At 43.6% G+C, this 18,239-nt stretch overlaps 1 protein-coding gene across 2 annotated transcripts in view; it reads right to left on the bottom strand.

Moving 5' to 3' along the window:
* Positions 1-18,239, bottom strand: part of IMMT (inner membrane mitochondrial protein) — a 65,895-nt gene that overhangs the window by 12,290 nt on the left and 35,366 nt on the right. Inside the window, exons 9-11 of one of the 2 annotated variants that reach the window (XM_089692314.1) lie at positions 13,073-13,208; positions 8,356-8,485; positions 2,033-2,047 (exon numbers count right to left, since the gene is read on the bottom strand). In XM_089692314.1, the coding sequence (XP_089548440.1) occupies positions 2,033-2,047; positions 8,356-8,485; positions 13,073-13,208 (281 nt within the window). The remainder of the gene's footprint in view (positions 1-2,032; positions 2,048-8,355; positions 8,486-13,072; positions 13,209-18,239) is intronic. The other variant, XM_089692315.1, reaches the window with a different exon arrangement.

The raw sequence follows: 18,239 nt of genomic DNA, 5'->3' as shown, positions 1-18,239 counted from the left end.
TGGACGGCGCTTCACAGTACAGATGGACAATGATCCAAAACACACTGCAAAAGTGACCTAGGAGCTTTTGAAGGAAAAGAAGAGGAATATTCTGCCATGGCCGAGTCAATCACCTGGTCTCAACCCAACAGAGCATGCATTTCACTTGCTGAAGGCAAAACTAAAAGGCAGAAAGAGCCACAAACAAAGAACTGAAGACAGCCACAGTTAGAGCCTGGCAAAGCATCAGAGAGGAAACCCAGTCTTTGGTAATGTCCATGGGTTCCAGACTTCAGGCAGTCATTGCCAGTAAAGGATTCTCAACAAAATATTAAAAATTAACATTTTATTTATGATTATATTCAATTGTCCAATTACTTTTGAGCCCCTGAAAATGGAGGGACTGTATATAAAAATGGTTGCAATTCTTAAAATTTGTACTTGATATTTTTGTTCAACCCCTGGAATTAAAGCTGAAAGTCTGCACTTCATTTGGATTGTTCCATTTTAATTTATTCATTTTGTAAAGTGCTGCGCAAACTGTTGGCGCTATATAAATCCTGAATAATAATAATAATAATTCTGATGGCATACAGAGCCAAAAGTATGAAAATTGTGCCTGTGTCCAAATATATATGGACCTAACTACTGTAAGTGGCAAATACAGGTTGCTGCCCATGTTCTTTTTTTTCTATGGTTGTTAGAAAAAGGACAGAAGTTCTTTTCACAGGATCTGACTGACTGGACACTGGTTCATTAACTTATCCACCTCTATCACAAGCAATCCTGATGACAGGCACATCCAGGCCCCACATGACAACACAATGAATCTTTACATTTCCTAATGTGATCAACCTCCAAAGCATAGGAACACCTGAGCAGTAATAATGTTAAACTGAACTCCAGTCAGATTTAAAAGAAAAACAACAACAACAAAAAACACATCTTTTTAAATGCTACTAGTGCAAATATCTCTATATAAATCCTGTATAACTAGAAAATTTACAATTTCTGGGGAAATTGTGTGAAGTGTTCTTGCCTCCACCAGTAGTCTACAACTGGAGTGGGCGGAGTAGCTTTTGTCACTCTGCTGCCTGCTCACACACCTGGGTTCCTATGGCAACTCAATCTACAGCAAGGGCAGAGAAGAGCGGTTAAAAACAAACTGCTCCAACTTGCTCACTTCACTGGCGGTTGCCATCTTCAAACGGTTGTAGTTTAAAAATTATAAATCCTACACCGAAGAGCTTTATATTGTGAGAATCACAAGACCCAGACCTACATTTTGATGCATAGTATGTTTCTGGAATATTAAAAATGAAGGCACAGTCGCAGTTTAGAAATTGCCCTTTAAATTTGAGGTGGCTAGAGTGGAGTTTCAATGAATGTCAATGGGCGGCATGAGTTGCAAACAAATGGTCATATTGTAAAAACTATCAGGACTATGGCTTAGCCGTGAACATTTTAATGGTAGCAGGGATAGCTGAACGTTTTGATATAAGATTTGTGTAGGTGGGCTTGAAAATGAGGGAGTGATGGCAGTTTAGAAATCATGTCCTGATTTTTCAGCTCACACTCTAGCTTTTGTCAGCTCCCACTCTAGTTTTTAACATTCCACCATTCACTCCTATGGAACCAATTTCACCACAAAAACGCCGATATTTCGTGAACCATTCGGCGAAACGTTCCACAAAGTAATAGCACACCAATTGGGAACAATCCGCACGTTTCGGTATATTACTGTCTATGTAATGTAAAAACTGTGGGAGGAGTTAGGGTGGTAAATTTGGCTATAATAATATATATGTGAGATAATAGTAAGTGGTCTTGCCATGGAAGATCACTTAATATGGGTTTACACTAAAGAATGACTTCCTCATCAGAAAAGCACAAAATCCCACATCATCTACATATATCATGTCACCCTGTGACACCATCAGTAGAGGGATTGTGACAATGCAGGGGACATACAGGTGAAAAGTTGTACATGCAGTAGCAGTGACAGAGAGGGAGATACAGGGAGGGTGTTACAGACAGAAACAACAAGACTCACCTACATCGGAAATCTCTGAAACAGAAAAAAGGAGGTTTAGAGAAGTTAGGGCCAATCTGCACAAGTTTATACAGTAAACATGTCCACATGCAGAAATAAACCCTTCACAACACACACTCACAGAGCAGGGCCATGGCATACCTCCCAGTTACTGCTTCATACCAAATCCTCAACCACCCACTTACTGCCACTACAGGCTTTCAATTCCTGGAAGCACTTGTGTGCCAATACAACTGATACACATTGTACACACATCAGGACTAGAGGTGAATCATTCACATCAGGTGAATTCACACCTTTGCATATTTGCCTTGATGTGTTTTCCAATTAAGAGCATCAATATGCAAGTCAATGCCCTATGATACTTGTGGACATGCAATACAAAAGGTGTGACAACGCACATCAACCTGCATTTTCACAAAGGGTGTAAATCACCATTAATGCATACCCTGAAAGACCGCTTCACTGGCAGCGTTAATGGAATTCCATCTGTAATACACAAGAGGTTCTATTCTACTTTCCCTGAGCAGTCCTGTATGGTCAGGTACACACACCATAGGCTCAGCCAACAATACATAAAGACCCCAACTACATAATTCAGGAGCAGCCCATTGAGGTGGAAAAATGCTCATCAATAAGTCTATGGATTTTATGGGGATCTTCAGTAAAAAAAAACAGCATCACTCATGAGACTGGGAAACCCTCCTTGTAATATTGCAGCACCAACCTCATCCACTAGAAACTGCAGCGTTATTCCTGCTTGGCTTCCGTTTACAAACGTGGCTGAGGGACACAGCGATGGATCATACAAAATCATTGTATTTTGTGACCATGCTGCCACTTGTGTCTGAAATCTGTAACAGAAGCTGTCTCCAATACAATCCAGCAGATGAGGCAAGCTGAACCATCATCATGGTGGCCCTATGCCCCTTCATCTCCAAGGTCATCGGGAGGAGTCTGTTTTTCTGGTTCCTGCAGCCAGACCCCAGATGATGCACATATGCCTCAGCACTTCCATCAAAGGGCTGACTACAAGAACCAGGAAGAGACAGCGGTCCCCTGATTCAGCACTGCAATGCATGCTTATGTACAGATAACTGACCTATAGTCTCTTATGATGCAACAAGTATCCCAGGAAGCTGAGGGCAGCTTGGGAGTTACGTCATTCTCACCTAGGTGAGAAACCCACAAGTAGTGGGGGGGGCTGCTTTATTTGGAAAAAAAAAAATCAATCAACTGTCAATTGAGTGAAAAGGGATGTGGGGAATCTACTTTAACCCCTTGGCGCCGGTGCCTCCCGACCTTTTAAGGGTTTCAGAAGCTGGGAGGCGGGGCGGGGTTTTAGGGTCATGTGACCGCCATGATTTGCCATCACGGCAGTCACATGATCGGGAAAGGTCCTGATCGAAAGAGGAGATCGGGATCTTTCCGTGAGTACCGGACATGTGCTGGGAGTGCACTCTCAGCACATATGTTTTTCTTAATTGCACGCAAATGTGCGGCCGCTCAGCATCAAGGCCCAGATGCCGGGAGGCCGTACATTTGCATGCGGCAGGCGCAAAAAGGTTAACATATATTGTGATAAGGCAGCCTATTCATTTAATAGGCTGCCAGATGCACCATAACTTTTTTTTTCACAGAGCTGAAATAGTGAGTTACCATGTATTGTGGTGCGCTGCAACAATCCTACTGCAGATTACAGGAAACCTAGAGCTACTACCAGGTAAGTACCAGGTAGCTTCAAGAAAAAAATAAATAAAGGATGAGAACATCAATGTGAATACTACATGGTGTACTTCACATTACAAACTGCTCCTACCAATCCACAAGAAATGGTGCCCACTGTGGGAGGTATGCCACAAGCCCAGCAAAGAGAAGTAAAGAGGTTGGTTTTCATTGAAATAGTTTTCTGCAATGATATCAGTTTTAAGAAGCATGAAACTGAGAAAACACAGCTCAGGACATCCACAGTTCTCCTGTGGGAGGCATTCTGTGCCTAAGCAGGTAAGCTGCAACTTTACCGCCCATCTGCTGCAGTATGGAAGCATCTTGAGGACTTGCTGGCTGTAAATTATAGCCGGAATTCGGGAAGCTTTAGCAGGTATCCAGGTATGGAATACAAAGCTGGCTTCTAACAGTTTAAAACTTTGATTCAAACTGACAGGACATACAAACACAAAGTACAAAACAAACCCAGAAAAACACTACACAGATGTATTCTGATGAGATGTAGAACATTTAACCTAGAAAGGTAGTTATCATAAACTGTGGCAATAGAACTACTACACTACATACATTCTTGTAGAATTCAGGAGACAGTCAGCCCAATCTAGGAGCCAAAGGACAATTTGAAGGTTAGGTTGTGTAACGAAGCAAAAGGGCAATATGTCATTCAGTCAGAAGACAATTCCTTGCTGGGACATCCCTAATGGTAGCTCTGTGGATACGTGCTCATCATTGCTCTTTGCCTACAGACCTTTACAGGCATTTAGTGTAAATCTACACCACTTCTTCCTCCTACTCTCTGAACAAGGCCTCCCCCACCCCTGATAGCAGCAGGGCAGGAAGATTACCCATCCACAAAGTGTAAAACTCCCACATTCTAAGATGGTTCCACTACATAGTCCATGGATGTGCAGATGTGTCATGGACAGCGATGGGTTGGGGGATATTGGTGAATCCTGCCTCACTGACAGCTGTGGTCTGCTCCCTGACCCGGCCAATGTGTACACACAATGCCTGTACAATGAATGCAATCATTCCAAGTTATGAAACTGAATGGAGAAGACTGTTTGACATATTACCACTACCACCTTAAACTCAGATAAACCACTCCGTGGCCTGTTTGTCTCCCAAAAGTGTTAAACATGCAAGAACTGGTTTGGATTCCTCTCTGTTCATTCAACGTATAGCAAAATGTATATTATTTGGCATGCAGTATACAGAAATCCAGCATCGGCTCCCAGCATGCATTGCAGCAACAAAGCCACTATTCCAATCACATGCTGATACATGTAACAAGGACAGCCCAGTCATCACTGAACTGAGAGAATCAGGCAAACGTTACATGGGCTCATTCCAAATAATGACATTGCAGGTTATTCCCATAAATGAAGGATATCTATTACAGAAGGATATGCATGTGAAACGCTGCTTACTCTTTTGTTCATACGAATTATTCTCTCTTATCACCTTTTATTTACAGGTCAGAACAATATGAATCCATTAGAACAGTGGTCCCCAAACTGCGGCCCTGGGGCTGGATGTGGCCCTTTGCTTGCCTCTATCCAGGCCCTTGGGGTACTATTCCATCCACAACTGACACTAATGATGGGGCACCATCCCTCCCACTGGTACCAACGGAACGGAACTTCCCACTGACACCAACAACGGGGAACTATTCTTACCACCGATACCGACAACGGGGAACTATTCTTACCACCGATACCGACAACGGGGAACTATTCTTACCACCGATACCGACAACGGGGAACTATTCTTACCACCGATACCGACAACGGGGAACTATTCTTACCACCGATACCGACAACGGGGAACTATTCTTACCACCGATACCGACAACGGGGAACTATTCTTACCACCGATACCGACAACGGGGAACTATTCTTACCACCGATACCGACAACGGGGAACTATTCTTACCACCGATACCGACAACGGGGAACTATTCTTACCACCGATACCGACAACGGGGAACTATTCTTACCACCGATACCGACAACGGGGAACTATTCTTACCACCGATACCGACAACGGGGAACTATTCTTACCACCGATACCGACAACGGGGAACTATTCTTACCACCGATACCGACAACGGGGAACTATTCTTACCACCGATACCGACAACGGGGAACTATTCTTCCACCGATACCGACAACGGGGAACTATTCTTACCACCGATACCGACAACGGGGAACTATTCTTACCACCGATACCGACAACGGGGAACTATTCTTACCACCGATACCGACAACGGGGAACTATTCTTACCACCGATACCGACAACGGGGAACTATTCTTACCACCGATACCGACAACGGGGAACTATTCTTACCACCGATACCGACAACGGGGAACTATTCTTACCACCGATACCGACAACGGGGAACTATTCTTACCACCGATACCGACAACGGGGAACTATTCTTACCACCGATACCGACAACGGGGAACTATTCTTACCACCGATACCGACAACGGGGAACTATTCTTACCACCGATACCGACAACGGGGAACTATTCTTACCACCGGTACCGACAACGGGGAACTATTCTTCCACTGGTACCGACAACGGGGAACTATTCTTCCACTGGTACCGACAACGGGGAACTATTCTTCCACTGGTACCGACAACGGGGAACTATTCTTCCACTGGTACCGACAACGGGGAACTATTCTTCCACTGGTACCGACAACGGGGAACTATTCTTCCACTGGTACCGACAACGGGGAACTATTCTTCCACTGGTACCGACAACGGGGAACTATTCTTGCGATGTACACTGCATTACATTCAGTGTAGTACAGGGGAGACATCCAGGGTCTGTTAGACCTTGGATATCTCAATAAAGAGAACTTGTTACCATTTTTTTTTTCCTTTTTAGTTGTAAAAAAAATGAAAGTTACACCCAAGCACATAACATCGCAATGTTAAAAATGTTACACATTTAAGTCGCCATAAAACCCCTTTTGTTTTTAAAACAGTCCTAAAATCACCTCCGATTTACTTATGGTTTTGGTTCAAATGCTTTCTTTTTTTTTTTTATATCTGGACAAGTAGATTGTCATGAGGGACAAGTAGATTGGGGCACCAATTTAGTCCCTGGACAAATACGTTTTTTAAAAAAATTTCCACACCCTTATATATATAAAAATATAATGTGATTTTGCAGTTCCGCCATTCGCGATCTCGGCTGTCAATCACCAGATCCCTGTGATTTCTCGCTGGCACCCGATGATCGCCGAGTATTACCGACGGGGGAGAGAACTATAATCAATACAGTTCTCTCCCCTGTCAGCTCCTGCACACTGGTTTGTATGGCTCTGCATAGCAGAGCCATACAAAGCAGTGTGCTTACAGTGGAAAGCGCACACACAGCTTACTATGAAACAGCACACAGTTAACCCTTTGATCGCCCCAGATGTTAACCCCTTCTTGCCCAGTGCCATTAGTACAGTGTCAGTGCTTTTTATTAGCACTGATCACTGTATTGGTGTCACTGGGGATGCCAGTGACACCAAGTCAGTTCCCTCCAGTGTCAGAACGCCCGCCGCAGTCCCGCTATAAGTTGCTGATCGCCATTACTAATAAGAAAAAAAAATAAAAATAAAATTCCAGTGTATATATACTGCCATTTGTAAACGCTATAACTTTCACGTAAACCAATGAATTTACACATATTGGGATTTTTTTTAGCAAAGACATGTATCAGAATACATTTCGGCCTAAATTTAGGCCGCAATTGTTTTTAAATTTTTTTATTGGACATGTTTAATAGTAAAAAGTCATATATATTAAAACGCAAAAAAATAAAACGCAGAGGTGATGAAATACTGAAAGAAAGCTCTATTTGTGGGAAAAAAGGAAGTTAATTTCATTTGGGTGCAGCATTGCATGACCGCACAATTGTCAGCTAAAGTAACGCTGCGCCGTAGCGCAAGAAATGGCCTAGTCAGGAAGGAGGGGGGTAAATCCTCTGGAGGGCAAGTGGTTAAATGGATTGTATCCTCAAACAAATGCAACAAATTAGGATGCAAATAATTAAAGGTTGTAATCACAGAACAGCCATCTATACTGAATGCAGACCAGGATAAACCAATAACCAGCAAACAAGTGATTGGAAAGCTGGTACATTACAGGGAAAAAGCTGACAAAAAAAATCAGCCAAATCACGCAACCAGAGCTTATGCTGGCTGTTACAGAGCAGTCAATGCAGAATCACATGACTGCACTCTGCTATCACCACAGACATCTAAATCGCTGAGCAACGAAATTAACAAAATCACAAGACGCTTTGGCATAGAAGTTCCAAATAAATGAATGGAAATTAAAAGGAGCAAGAAATCACCGAGGCAAAACAAGCATTGTGCCGGGATCTAACGAACCTAGAAATATTCGACATGTACATTTATAAACGAAGAGAAGTCTCAGAAGGCTGGACAGACGAAACCTTCTGCACAGCTTCTGTCACACAACAAATATGACACAACAAAAGCAGCTATGTGCTTAATATTCACAGAGGAAGATCAAAGTTCACGTTGCGATCAGGCTGCACAGCTAATAGGAAGAAACACTTACTGAGGCCCTTCCAGCCAGACTGCACCTCTGGGGTGACACTGTCCAGCTCTTTCTGGAAGTCTTCTCGTGCCACGGCCACCAGTTCATGGTACTGAGCCATGATCTTTGCTTCTGACTGGGCTGCTTGTACCTGTAGTGAACAAAGGGATACGATTAACATTCTCCTTGTATCTCTGCATCTTTTTCAAGCAAATTTCCCCAATTCACCCTTAAAGTGGTTGTAAACTTTCATTCCTCTGCTCTCAGCGTGAATTCCTGACACCAAGAGAAAAATGGTGACAGGGGAGGGATCTCCAATAAATTGACAGCCTTGGCTCTGTTTCTGTGTGGATGTGGCTGTCTCTATTTTCTCCAATCAGCTCTTAGAACTCTCCTCACTGAGCTCTGTAGAATGTAAATTCAGCTCTCCGCACCCTTTTTTATAAACTCTGAGACATGCTGCATAAATTCAGCACTATGAACAGGTGTAAAGACTATGCAGATGAACAGGTGTAAAGACTATGCAGATAAACAGGTGCAACTTATCTAGGAGGATTTGATTCATCTCTGTGTATCATCTGAGACCAGTCATTTCACTCTGTAGGTGTAAAGGTTTACAACCACTTTAAAGCAGTAGTAAACACCGCTGGGAAACTTGTACCTATAGGTAAGTTTCTATGTGAATATGCGGGAAGTAGAAATGAACTACAAATGTTTGGTAAGATGGTACATTTCACCAAGTGTGGCACACAGGGTGGATGGAGACAGTTCTCCATTGTGTTGGCGGAAATGTGGAAGTAGAGGTACTATGTATCACATATGGTGGGAGTGTTCAAAAATACAGGAGTATTGGGAGAAAACAGTGCATCTGATTCGGAAAATGACTGAAGTGGATATTAAACTGGATCCAGAGACTTGCCTTTTTCATAGCACAGAGATGTCAGTTAACAAGTATAAACAATCTGGTATATGGTATTATTTGCATGCAGCAAAGGGTCCGATACCCAAGTTTTGGTGGAGATGGGAGGTGCCGAAAGTAGAGGATTTGGTTGATCGGGTTGACCAAATATGTAAAATGGAAAAACTGTACCATATGAATGAAGATAATGGAGAGATATTATGTGAGATGGAACAGATGGGAAGAATTTAAAGATAAAAAGTTCAAATTAAATGAGGATTGTATGAGGGTATAATTTAAAAAATAACATGAGTATGTCTCGCTCTTCTCATTTGAGGTCCCAGGAAGATTAGGAAAATGCAGAGTGGTGAGGGGGTGGGTAGGTGAGGGGTGAGGGGGTGGGTAGGTGAGGGGAGAGGAGGGGGGGGAGGGTGTAGATAGAAAGAAAGGTGGGCGGTCTGGGGAAATATAAGTGGAATGATATTTGTGACATAAATGTGTTAATGTTTTTAAAAAGAATACGTTTGTATAAGATATCTGCTTGAAAATAAATATTTAAATATAAAAAAAAAAAAAAAGGTAAGTTTCTAATAAAGCTTGTCTGTAGGCACAAGGAAGACAAGAGTACAATCCAAACGCACACGTTCCTGCATTAAACATGGCTGTGTGTATACATGGGTGCAGCAGCAACCGTCAGCTGGAACTGAACAGAATCAGCAAGGGAGAATGTCACCAGCACACCGAGGATCACCAATATGGGTCCAAAAGTTTTAATGAACGATCACAGTTACAGCAAGGCAACATTTTGGAGTCTCGCAGGACCCCTTCATCAGGCATGTGACCAGGAATGTAACTATGTGATCGTTCATTAAAACATTTGGACCCATATTGGTGATCCTCGGTGTGCTAGGCACAAGGAATGTCTCCTAAACCTGCACCATTTAGAAGATATTCACGGTTTCTACAGCCCGGTGCATGCGCTCTAAAGGGACAGCATACTCATGCCGTCCCTTCAGAGCTCTGTGCCGCGGCCATGACTCCCATGCGCATGCACAGGAGCGACATCATCGTAGCTTGGCCATTCAAATGGCTGGAGCCCTCGAACCCAAAAGGAAGACCTGGTGAAGATGGTAGCCCTGTCAGCGGTGACAGCGCACCGCTGGACGGCTTCATTTCAAGGCAAGTATATACCGTATTTTTCGCTCCATAAGACGCACTTTTTTTCCCCAAAAAAAGGGGGGAAAATGTCAGTGCGTCTTATGGAGCGAATATAGAGCGGCCGGTCCGGTATTTCCACCGCCGCCGTGTCAGAATACCGGGCCGGCCGCTCAGCTCTGCAGTGGGACCTTACCTGTCCCTCTATCCAGCGGCGTGCTGTCTTCTCGGCTTCTGTAGTGTGCGTGACAGCCGGGTCCCAAGTGCGCATGCGGAAGAAGCAGTGCTCTTTGTGAATGGTAAGGCGGTACCTGGGACACATGACAGATCCCAGAAGCCGCCGGACCAATCACAAAGCGCAGCGCTTCTCGCGCATGCGCACTGGGCATCTGGCTGTCCGACGAGCTCCCACCCTACAGAAGCCGGGAAGACAGCGCGCGGCTGGATAAAGGAACAGGTAAAATAAAAAAAAACTCTGCGGAAGTAAGAGCGGGTACCTGTCAAATTCAGGTACCCGCTCCCCCTCCCTCCCCAAAGGTCAGCATTCATCTCCTGTGCTGTCCGCAGTCTCTGGTCATCCCTGTGCTGTCCGCAGTCTCTGGTCATCCCTGTGCTGTCCGCAGTCTCTGGTCATCCCTGTGCTGTCCGCAGTCTCTGGTCATCCCTGTGCTGTCCGCAGTCTCTGGTCATCCCTGTGCTGTCCGCAGTCTCTGGTCATCCCTGTGCTGTCCGCAGTCTCTGGTCATCCCTGTGCTGTCCGCAGTCTCTGGTCATCCCTGTGCTGTCCGCAGTCTCTGGTCATCTCCTCTACTATGTCTTCAGTCCATTAGTTCATTTTTTTTTTTTCCTGTTTTCTGCCTCTAAAACCTAGGGTGCGTCTTATGGTCAGGTGCGTCTTATGGAGCGAAAAATACGGTATAATGTGCCAGTATGCATTGAATACTAGCATATTATTCCCTTATCTGGCAGGGGGAAAGTTTTCTCCCCCCCCCCCCGACTTCACTATTGCTTTACAGCGGTAGTAAACCGCACATAAAAAATAAAAAGATATCCAGCAAGGTAATGGCATACAGTGTTAGCATGCATCACATACTAGCACATTATGACAGACTTACCTTAAAACAAATCCCTCCAGCGCTGACAGGGCTTTCATTTCACCAATCTTCCTTCTGGGTTCGCAAGCTACAGCCATCTAACTGATCGAGCCGCGATGACGTCACTCCTGCACATGGGAGTCTCGGGACACGGCACAGTGCTCAGATGGAACACCTTGGGTATGCTGTTCCTTCAGAGAGCATGTGCCGGCTGTCACAAGGAGCGAATGTCTCCTAAACGGTGACCACTTAGGAGATATTCATTTTGCCTATAGGTAAGCTTGCCTGTAGGTAAAAGATACAAAAGTGGGTTTATTTCCACTTTAGAACTAAGATTCTTCAGTTATTGGAACACTTCTAATTGCATTTTGTGCATTTTTTTAATATGTAGTTATATGTGTTTTTTTGCATGATACATGCGAGTTTTATCATTCAACCCCTATGGTAGGTGTGGGGAAAAAAAAGCATTAAAAAAAGCTATTAAATCCAGCAAAAAAAAAAAAAAAAACCTAACATTTAACACCAACATTACCTTCAATCACAGTTGTACAGGTTCCCCTACTGCACCAAAATGGCTATTTCACTGCACAATAAGAGCTTTGCACAGTGTGCATTAGAATCTGCAGCAAGTCAGATGGATAGGGGTCTTATATTCTACCTGAAAAACATCTAACGTTAAGCCATTCCTGCAGCAAGGCAGGTAAAGCTTACCTGTTTTATCTGGCTGGAGAACGTCCAGCATCATCTAGCTCCTTCTATTTATTGGAATTCAGTCCTTTCATTCATGGAGGCTCTGCATCACGTGTGGCTGTTACCTAATATCTAATCTAAGAATTTGTTAGCAGTTATATAAATGTTTGCTTTTGGGTTTAATACTGCTCTAACAGTGGTCCATGCCTGTGTAATATTACAAATGTTTACAGCATCCTCAGTTTTGATCATTAAATGTGACATACAACTTCAGCTGGGCTTTACGTTTAAGGTGTAGGGCGGGCAGAGGATTACATTTTAGGTATGGGGCGGGAAGAGGATTACATTTTAGGTATGGGGCGGGAAGAGGATTACATTTTAGGTATGGGGCGGGAAGAGGATTACATTTTAGGTATGGGGCGGGAAGAGGATTACATTTTAGGTATGGGGCGGGCAGAGGATTACATTTTAGGTATGGGGCGGGAAGAGGATTACATTTTAGGTATGGGGCGGGAAGAGGATTACATTTTAGGTATGGGGCGGGAAGAGGATTACATTTTAGGTATGGGGCGGGAAGAGGATTACATTTTAGGTATGGGGCGGGAAGAGGATTACATTTTAGGTATGGGGCGGGAAGAGGATTACATTTTGGGTATGGGGAGGGAAGAGGATTACATTTTAGGTATGGGGCGGGAAGAGGATTACATTTTAGGTATGGGGCGGGAAGAGGATTACATTTTAGGTATGGGGCGGGAAGAGGATTACATTTTAGGTGTAAGACTATGGTTAAGTGAAGTTGAGGCATCAGAAACGGACATTTTGTTTTTGGGTTATTGGTGCAGAATACCAACGTCTACAAAAAGAGAACCAAGCAACATCTACAAAATAGGAGACAATGTACTTTTTTAACAACGTTGTCCAAATCCACAATCATACGATGGAGGTTCTCTTCGGCTGAAATGATGTGAGGCTTGGCTCCATTCACAGCGCTCTTTTTGGCATCATCAACAACACCCTTCATTCGTTCCAACTCCTCCCTACACACACAAAAAAGAAAAAAAAAAAAAAAAAGAAGTTTAGATAACATCAGGGAAACAAGTGTCGGATGTGCCAATTTTTTTCATAGTCAAAACTCAACTGCGAGCATACATAATAGACAAATAATGCAGCTTTGTATTTATTAGCATAATAGTAAATGTATGATTTTACATGCATGCAGTGCAAGTGCCCAAATCTTACCTGGTTTCAGCCTCTTGCAACCCCATGTACAGCAAAGCTCAGACTACATGAGGGAGAGTAGCACAAAGAGTAAGTCAGGTGTGCTACAGTGCTCATGACCCAACAAGGAGCATGCTGATGGAGGAGAGTGCAGAGTAACTAAGAAGAGTTCATCAGTGTGCTGCTTCTACCTTCACTGCCCAGTCACAGGCTTGGGGAGCAATAACACCTGTACATATTACTTATCTACAATGGAGAATAATCAGGTCTTCTCTCCTGCTAGTCAGTGCCGTGCGGCCAAACTGTTCATATCTAAAGAACTGCATGGACAATACAAATCCTTTGTCAGGCACAAGAGCTCTCATACATGAATTTTACCTGCGAGTTTGGCCAGGTCAGTCTTAAAAGAAAATCTTAAAACAAATGTTTGAACTTCATACTTTATAAAGACTAGAAAGAACCTGCTTTAACTGAAAAGCATGAGGAAAACCTCCCAAATTCCAGGGGAATCTAAAAATCTGTTTCTGATATACAATTCTAGAAATATGCAACAAGCAGAATGTACAATGTTGCAGCAAAAATATTACAATAAATGAAAAGTGTAGCTTTTAACCACTTGCCGCCCTGCCACTGCATATATACGTGTGCAGGGCGGCACTGGGGCGCAAAAGCACGTTTTAAAACATGCTCCGCGCTCCCGACTTTCTCGCGGGCCCGCGGGTGACACCATTTGATCCCGGAGGGATCAAGCATTAGATTTCAGCCAGTGATGTCTGGCTGAAATCAGATGATCGGTCCCTGTCCTATCCTGTCCTGTGTTGACAGTTACACAGGACAGGATATGATGTCATTCTTCTCTGCCTGGACACATTCCGTTCCAGACAGAGAAGAAGACATACAAATTGTGAGTAAAACAGCACATACCCACAGTTAGAACACATTTAACCCCCTGATCGCGCCCCCCCCCCCCAGTTAATCCCTTCACTGCCCTGTCACCAGTGTCACTGATCAGTGAACCGATTTTTACTGATCACTGTATCAGTGTCGCTGGCGACTTCCGATAGTGTTAGCGCCCCTCCCAGATAGCGCCAGTTTGCCCGCTAATACACCAGTAATCCCGTCTAACCCCTTGATCGCCCCCCCCCCCCGAGTTAACCCCTTCACTGCCCTGTCACCAGTGTCATTGATCAGTGAACAGATTTTTACTGATCACTGTATCAGTGTCGCTGGCGACTTCCAATAGTGTTAGCGCCCCTCCCAGATAGCGCCAGTTTGCCCGCCTGTACACCAGTAATCCCATTTAACCCCTTGATTGCCCCCCCCCCCCCCAGGTTAACCCCTTCACTGCCCTGTCACCAGTGTCATTGATTACAGTGAACAGATTTTTACTGATCACTGTATTAGTGTCACTGGTGACTTCCGATAGTGTTAGCGCCCCTCCCAGATAGCGCCAGTTTGTCCGCTAATGCACGGGATTTTTTTTACCAAAAACATGTAGCAGAATACATTTTGGCTTAAATTTATGACTAACTTTGAGTTTACGATATATTTTTTATAGCTAAAAGTAGAAAATATTGGGTTTTTTTTACAAAATTTTCGGGGTTTTTTTGTTTATAGCGCAAAAAATAAAAAGTGAACAGGTGATAAAATACCACCAAAAGAAAGCTCTATTTGTGTGAAAAAAAAGGACGTAAATTTTGTTTGGGTACAGCATTGCATGACCGTGCAATTATCATTTGAATTAGTGCAGCGCCAAACAGCAAAAAAAGGCCTGGCCATTAAGGGGGGTAAATCCTCAGGAGCTCAAGTGGTTAATGAATCTCCAAATGGCAATAATCTAAGTGAAATCTGACCACCTATAGCCATCTGTCAAGATGAAAGGTGCAGTTTCAGGTTCCTGTCCAAACGTCTTCAGCACCATGATTTACCAGTGATATCTTTTGCAACGTGCCTACAGACAACAAGATGGGCCAACCATCACAGTAGCAGCAGCAGCTGTGAGCTTGACTGAACCACTTGTCTACCATGCAGTTTATAGACATACCTTGTGTGTCTTCCTGCATTAAGGCACACTCAGGGGCGGACTGACCATTTGGAAACTCAGGCACTGCCCTAGGGCCCGGGGTCAGTAGGGGGCCCCATGAGATGCCCCTGGTACCTTTTTCATAGGCTTTTTTGAGTTTGGGCAAGGACACAGGGGCCCCATGATCCCCTATTTCCCGGGGGCCCCATGAGTTGTCAGTCCGCCCCTGCGGCACACTGCATTGTGGTGCGCGGTGTTATCCATTAAGGTGCAATAGACAGGACACCAGCACACAAGCATTCTAGGAGGTGCATTGGGATGCCCATTTATCACCGATTACCATAAATTAGCCAACAATAGAAAATGCATCAGGCCAAATAAATGCAGAGACGGTTAGTCCTAGTTTCCCATTGTGATTTACTCTGATTTTACTCTGTTTTCCTGATTGCTATATTCAATAAATGAAGATTCAAACTACAACACTATAGGCATATTCCTGTGTCTGAACTCCCGAGTGGAGCATTACATTTTCAGATGCTCTGTGTGTGACATCGATCCATCCCAGTACCCAGAGGGATCCTCCTGCCTATCCAGGAAGCAGCATCCACTTGGCCCTTAAGGGAAACTCTGACTGTGTTGGGTCAGCATTTAAAGTCCCAGGATTTGATCATCCTATCACCATGCCCTTCAGAGGGAAGTCACCTTAACATCATACCTACCTTGACTTCAGGATATAATTTTACTGGCGCATATTAATTGCACGTCTGGTGAGTGCACAATTCTCATATCACTGCACAAGCACAGACATACCAGAATTACAAGCACCTTTAAGAGCATTGAAAGTCACTTTATGAACTTTGTTATTTTTATATGAACTTTTAATATAACATTTTTACTAATTTTATGACCATAATATTGTTTTAGCGCTGCACTACCATTATATTCTTGTGAGGTTTTTTACTTTGGTTACCTTTGTGCAAAGCTACTTTACTTTTTGAGTGCACTCACATATTTATTTATTTCAGGTACTTATATAGCGCTGTCAATTTACGCAGTGCTTTACACATATATGTTGAACATTCACATCAGTCGGTAACCCTCAAGGGGTGTACAATCTAAGGTCCCTAACTCACATTCATACATACACATATTAGGGCCAATTTAGACAGGAGCCAATTAACATACCAGCATGTCTTTGGAGTGTGGGAGGAAACCGGAGCACCCGGAGGAAACCCACGCAAGCACAGGGAGAACACATATGCTTACTTTACAGTGCTGCAGATATGCCCCAAGCTGGCCAGTCCCCTTGCATGGTTATCACTTGCAGCTCCCTGGTGCTGGACAACCAAAAGAAGTGTCCACATCACACAGATGTGTACAGAGACAGACCCTCCCCCCAGCACAGAAAAGGAGAGAAGATATAGGAGCTGAACATCTATTGACCATGGATTTAGACGAGTAAAAGTGGCATTGAGGTAGTTTATTTTTTTCATTCCAGCAATCAGTGAGAAGGGGGTGGAGGGAAGAGGAGTCCAGGATCTTGGAATTATACTAGAAATAAAGACAACCTGTAAACAAAGACTGATTGGCAGAAAAAGACAAAGTCATCCATCTGGTCTTGATTTTTTTGGTGGACTTAACTACTTGACCTCCAGAAGATTTTACCCCCTTCATGACCAGAGCATTTTTTGCTATGCAACACTGTGCAATTGCGCTGTCATGCAACACGCCGTACCCAAATGAAATTTATATAACTGTTTTCACACAAATAGAGCTTTCCTTTGGTGGTATTTTATCAACACTGGGCTTTTAGTTTTTTTAAAAATGAAAAACAGAACATTTAAAAAAAAAAAAAAATTTAACGGTTACAAAACATATCCAAAAAAAACAAAAAAAAAACAAAAAACAAAACAAACTGGCATATATACTGGAATTTACACAGCTAGGACGCTATACTGGTAATGGCAGTGATCAGCAACTTACAGCAGGACTGTGATAGTGCGGCGGACAAGCTGACGCTGCCTGGGTGTGGAGGGACACTAACATCAATAGTGATACTAATACAGTGATCAGTGCTAATACTGTACACTGTCACTGTACTAATGACATCAGCTGGGAAGGGGCTCATATATAGGGCAATCAAGGCATTGTGTGCCTAACAAAGTGTAATATGTGAGGCTTTTACTACATGGCTGTTTATTCTCCCTGATTTGCAGGGAGAAAAAACAGCCAGAATGATGTTCCCTGTACACAGAGTTTTGTGTTTTGCAAGCACAGAACTCTGTGTGTGATTGGACACAGCTGATTAGCTTACTTCAGCCAAAATAACTGGCTGAAATCAGCTGCCAAACTCGTGCTTTTTCCAATCACAGCATGGGTTGGCAGGGGGTGCACCCGGGCAAACCCGGAAGAAGGCCAATACAGGGGTTGGATTAAATTATGGAAACACCAGATAAAAGAACGAAATCTCTATCTTATAAGGTGTTGGACCACCTTTAATATCCAAGACAGCCTGAATTCTCCTGGGAATTGCAAATGTAAGTCTTGAATGATGGATAATGGAATCCGATACCACTCTTCATGCAACGATCGTTCCAGTTCTCGCAGAGATGCCAGAGGCGGAGAATGAGCCCAAACCATGTTCTCTAAAACTGATTATAGTGACCCTATGATACGGAGTTCTGGTGACTGTGATGCCCATGACCTTCGTCTGCATGCTTGTCAAACCACATTTGATGACACCAGCTGTGTGAATCATGGTAAATGGCGCTGTTGTTAGGAAACAATGTCTGCACCATAAGGTGCACATGGTCAGCCAAATTTTTAC

This window comes from Staurois parvus, unplaced genomic scaffold (genome assembly GCF_062004578.1).
Source record: "Staurois parvus isolate SC_StPar_1 unplaced genomic scaffold, SC_StPar_1.0 ptg000581l, whole genome shotgun sequence".
Lineage (NCBI taxonomy): Eukaryota > Metazoa > Chordata > Amphibia > Anura > Ranidae > Staurois > Staurois parvus.
This window is presented reverse-complemented; position numbering and strand designations above follow the sequence as displayed.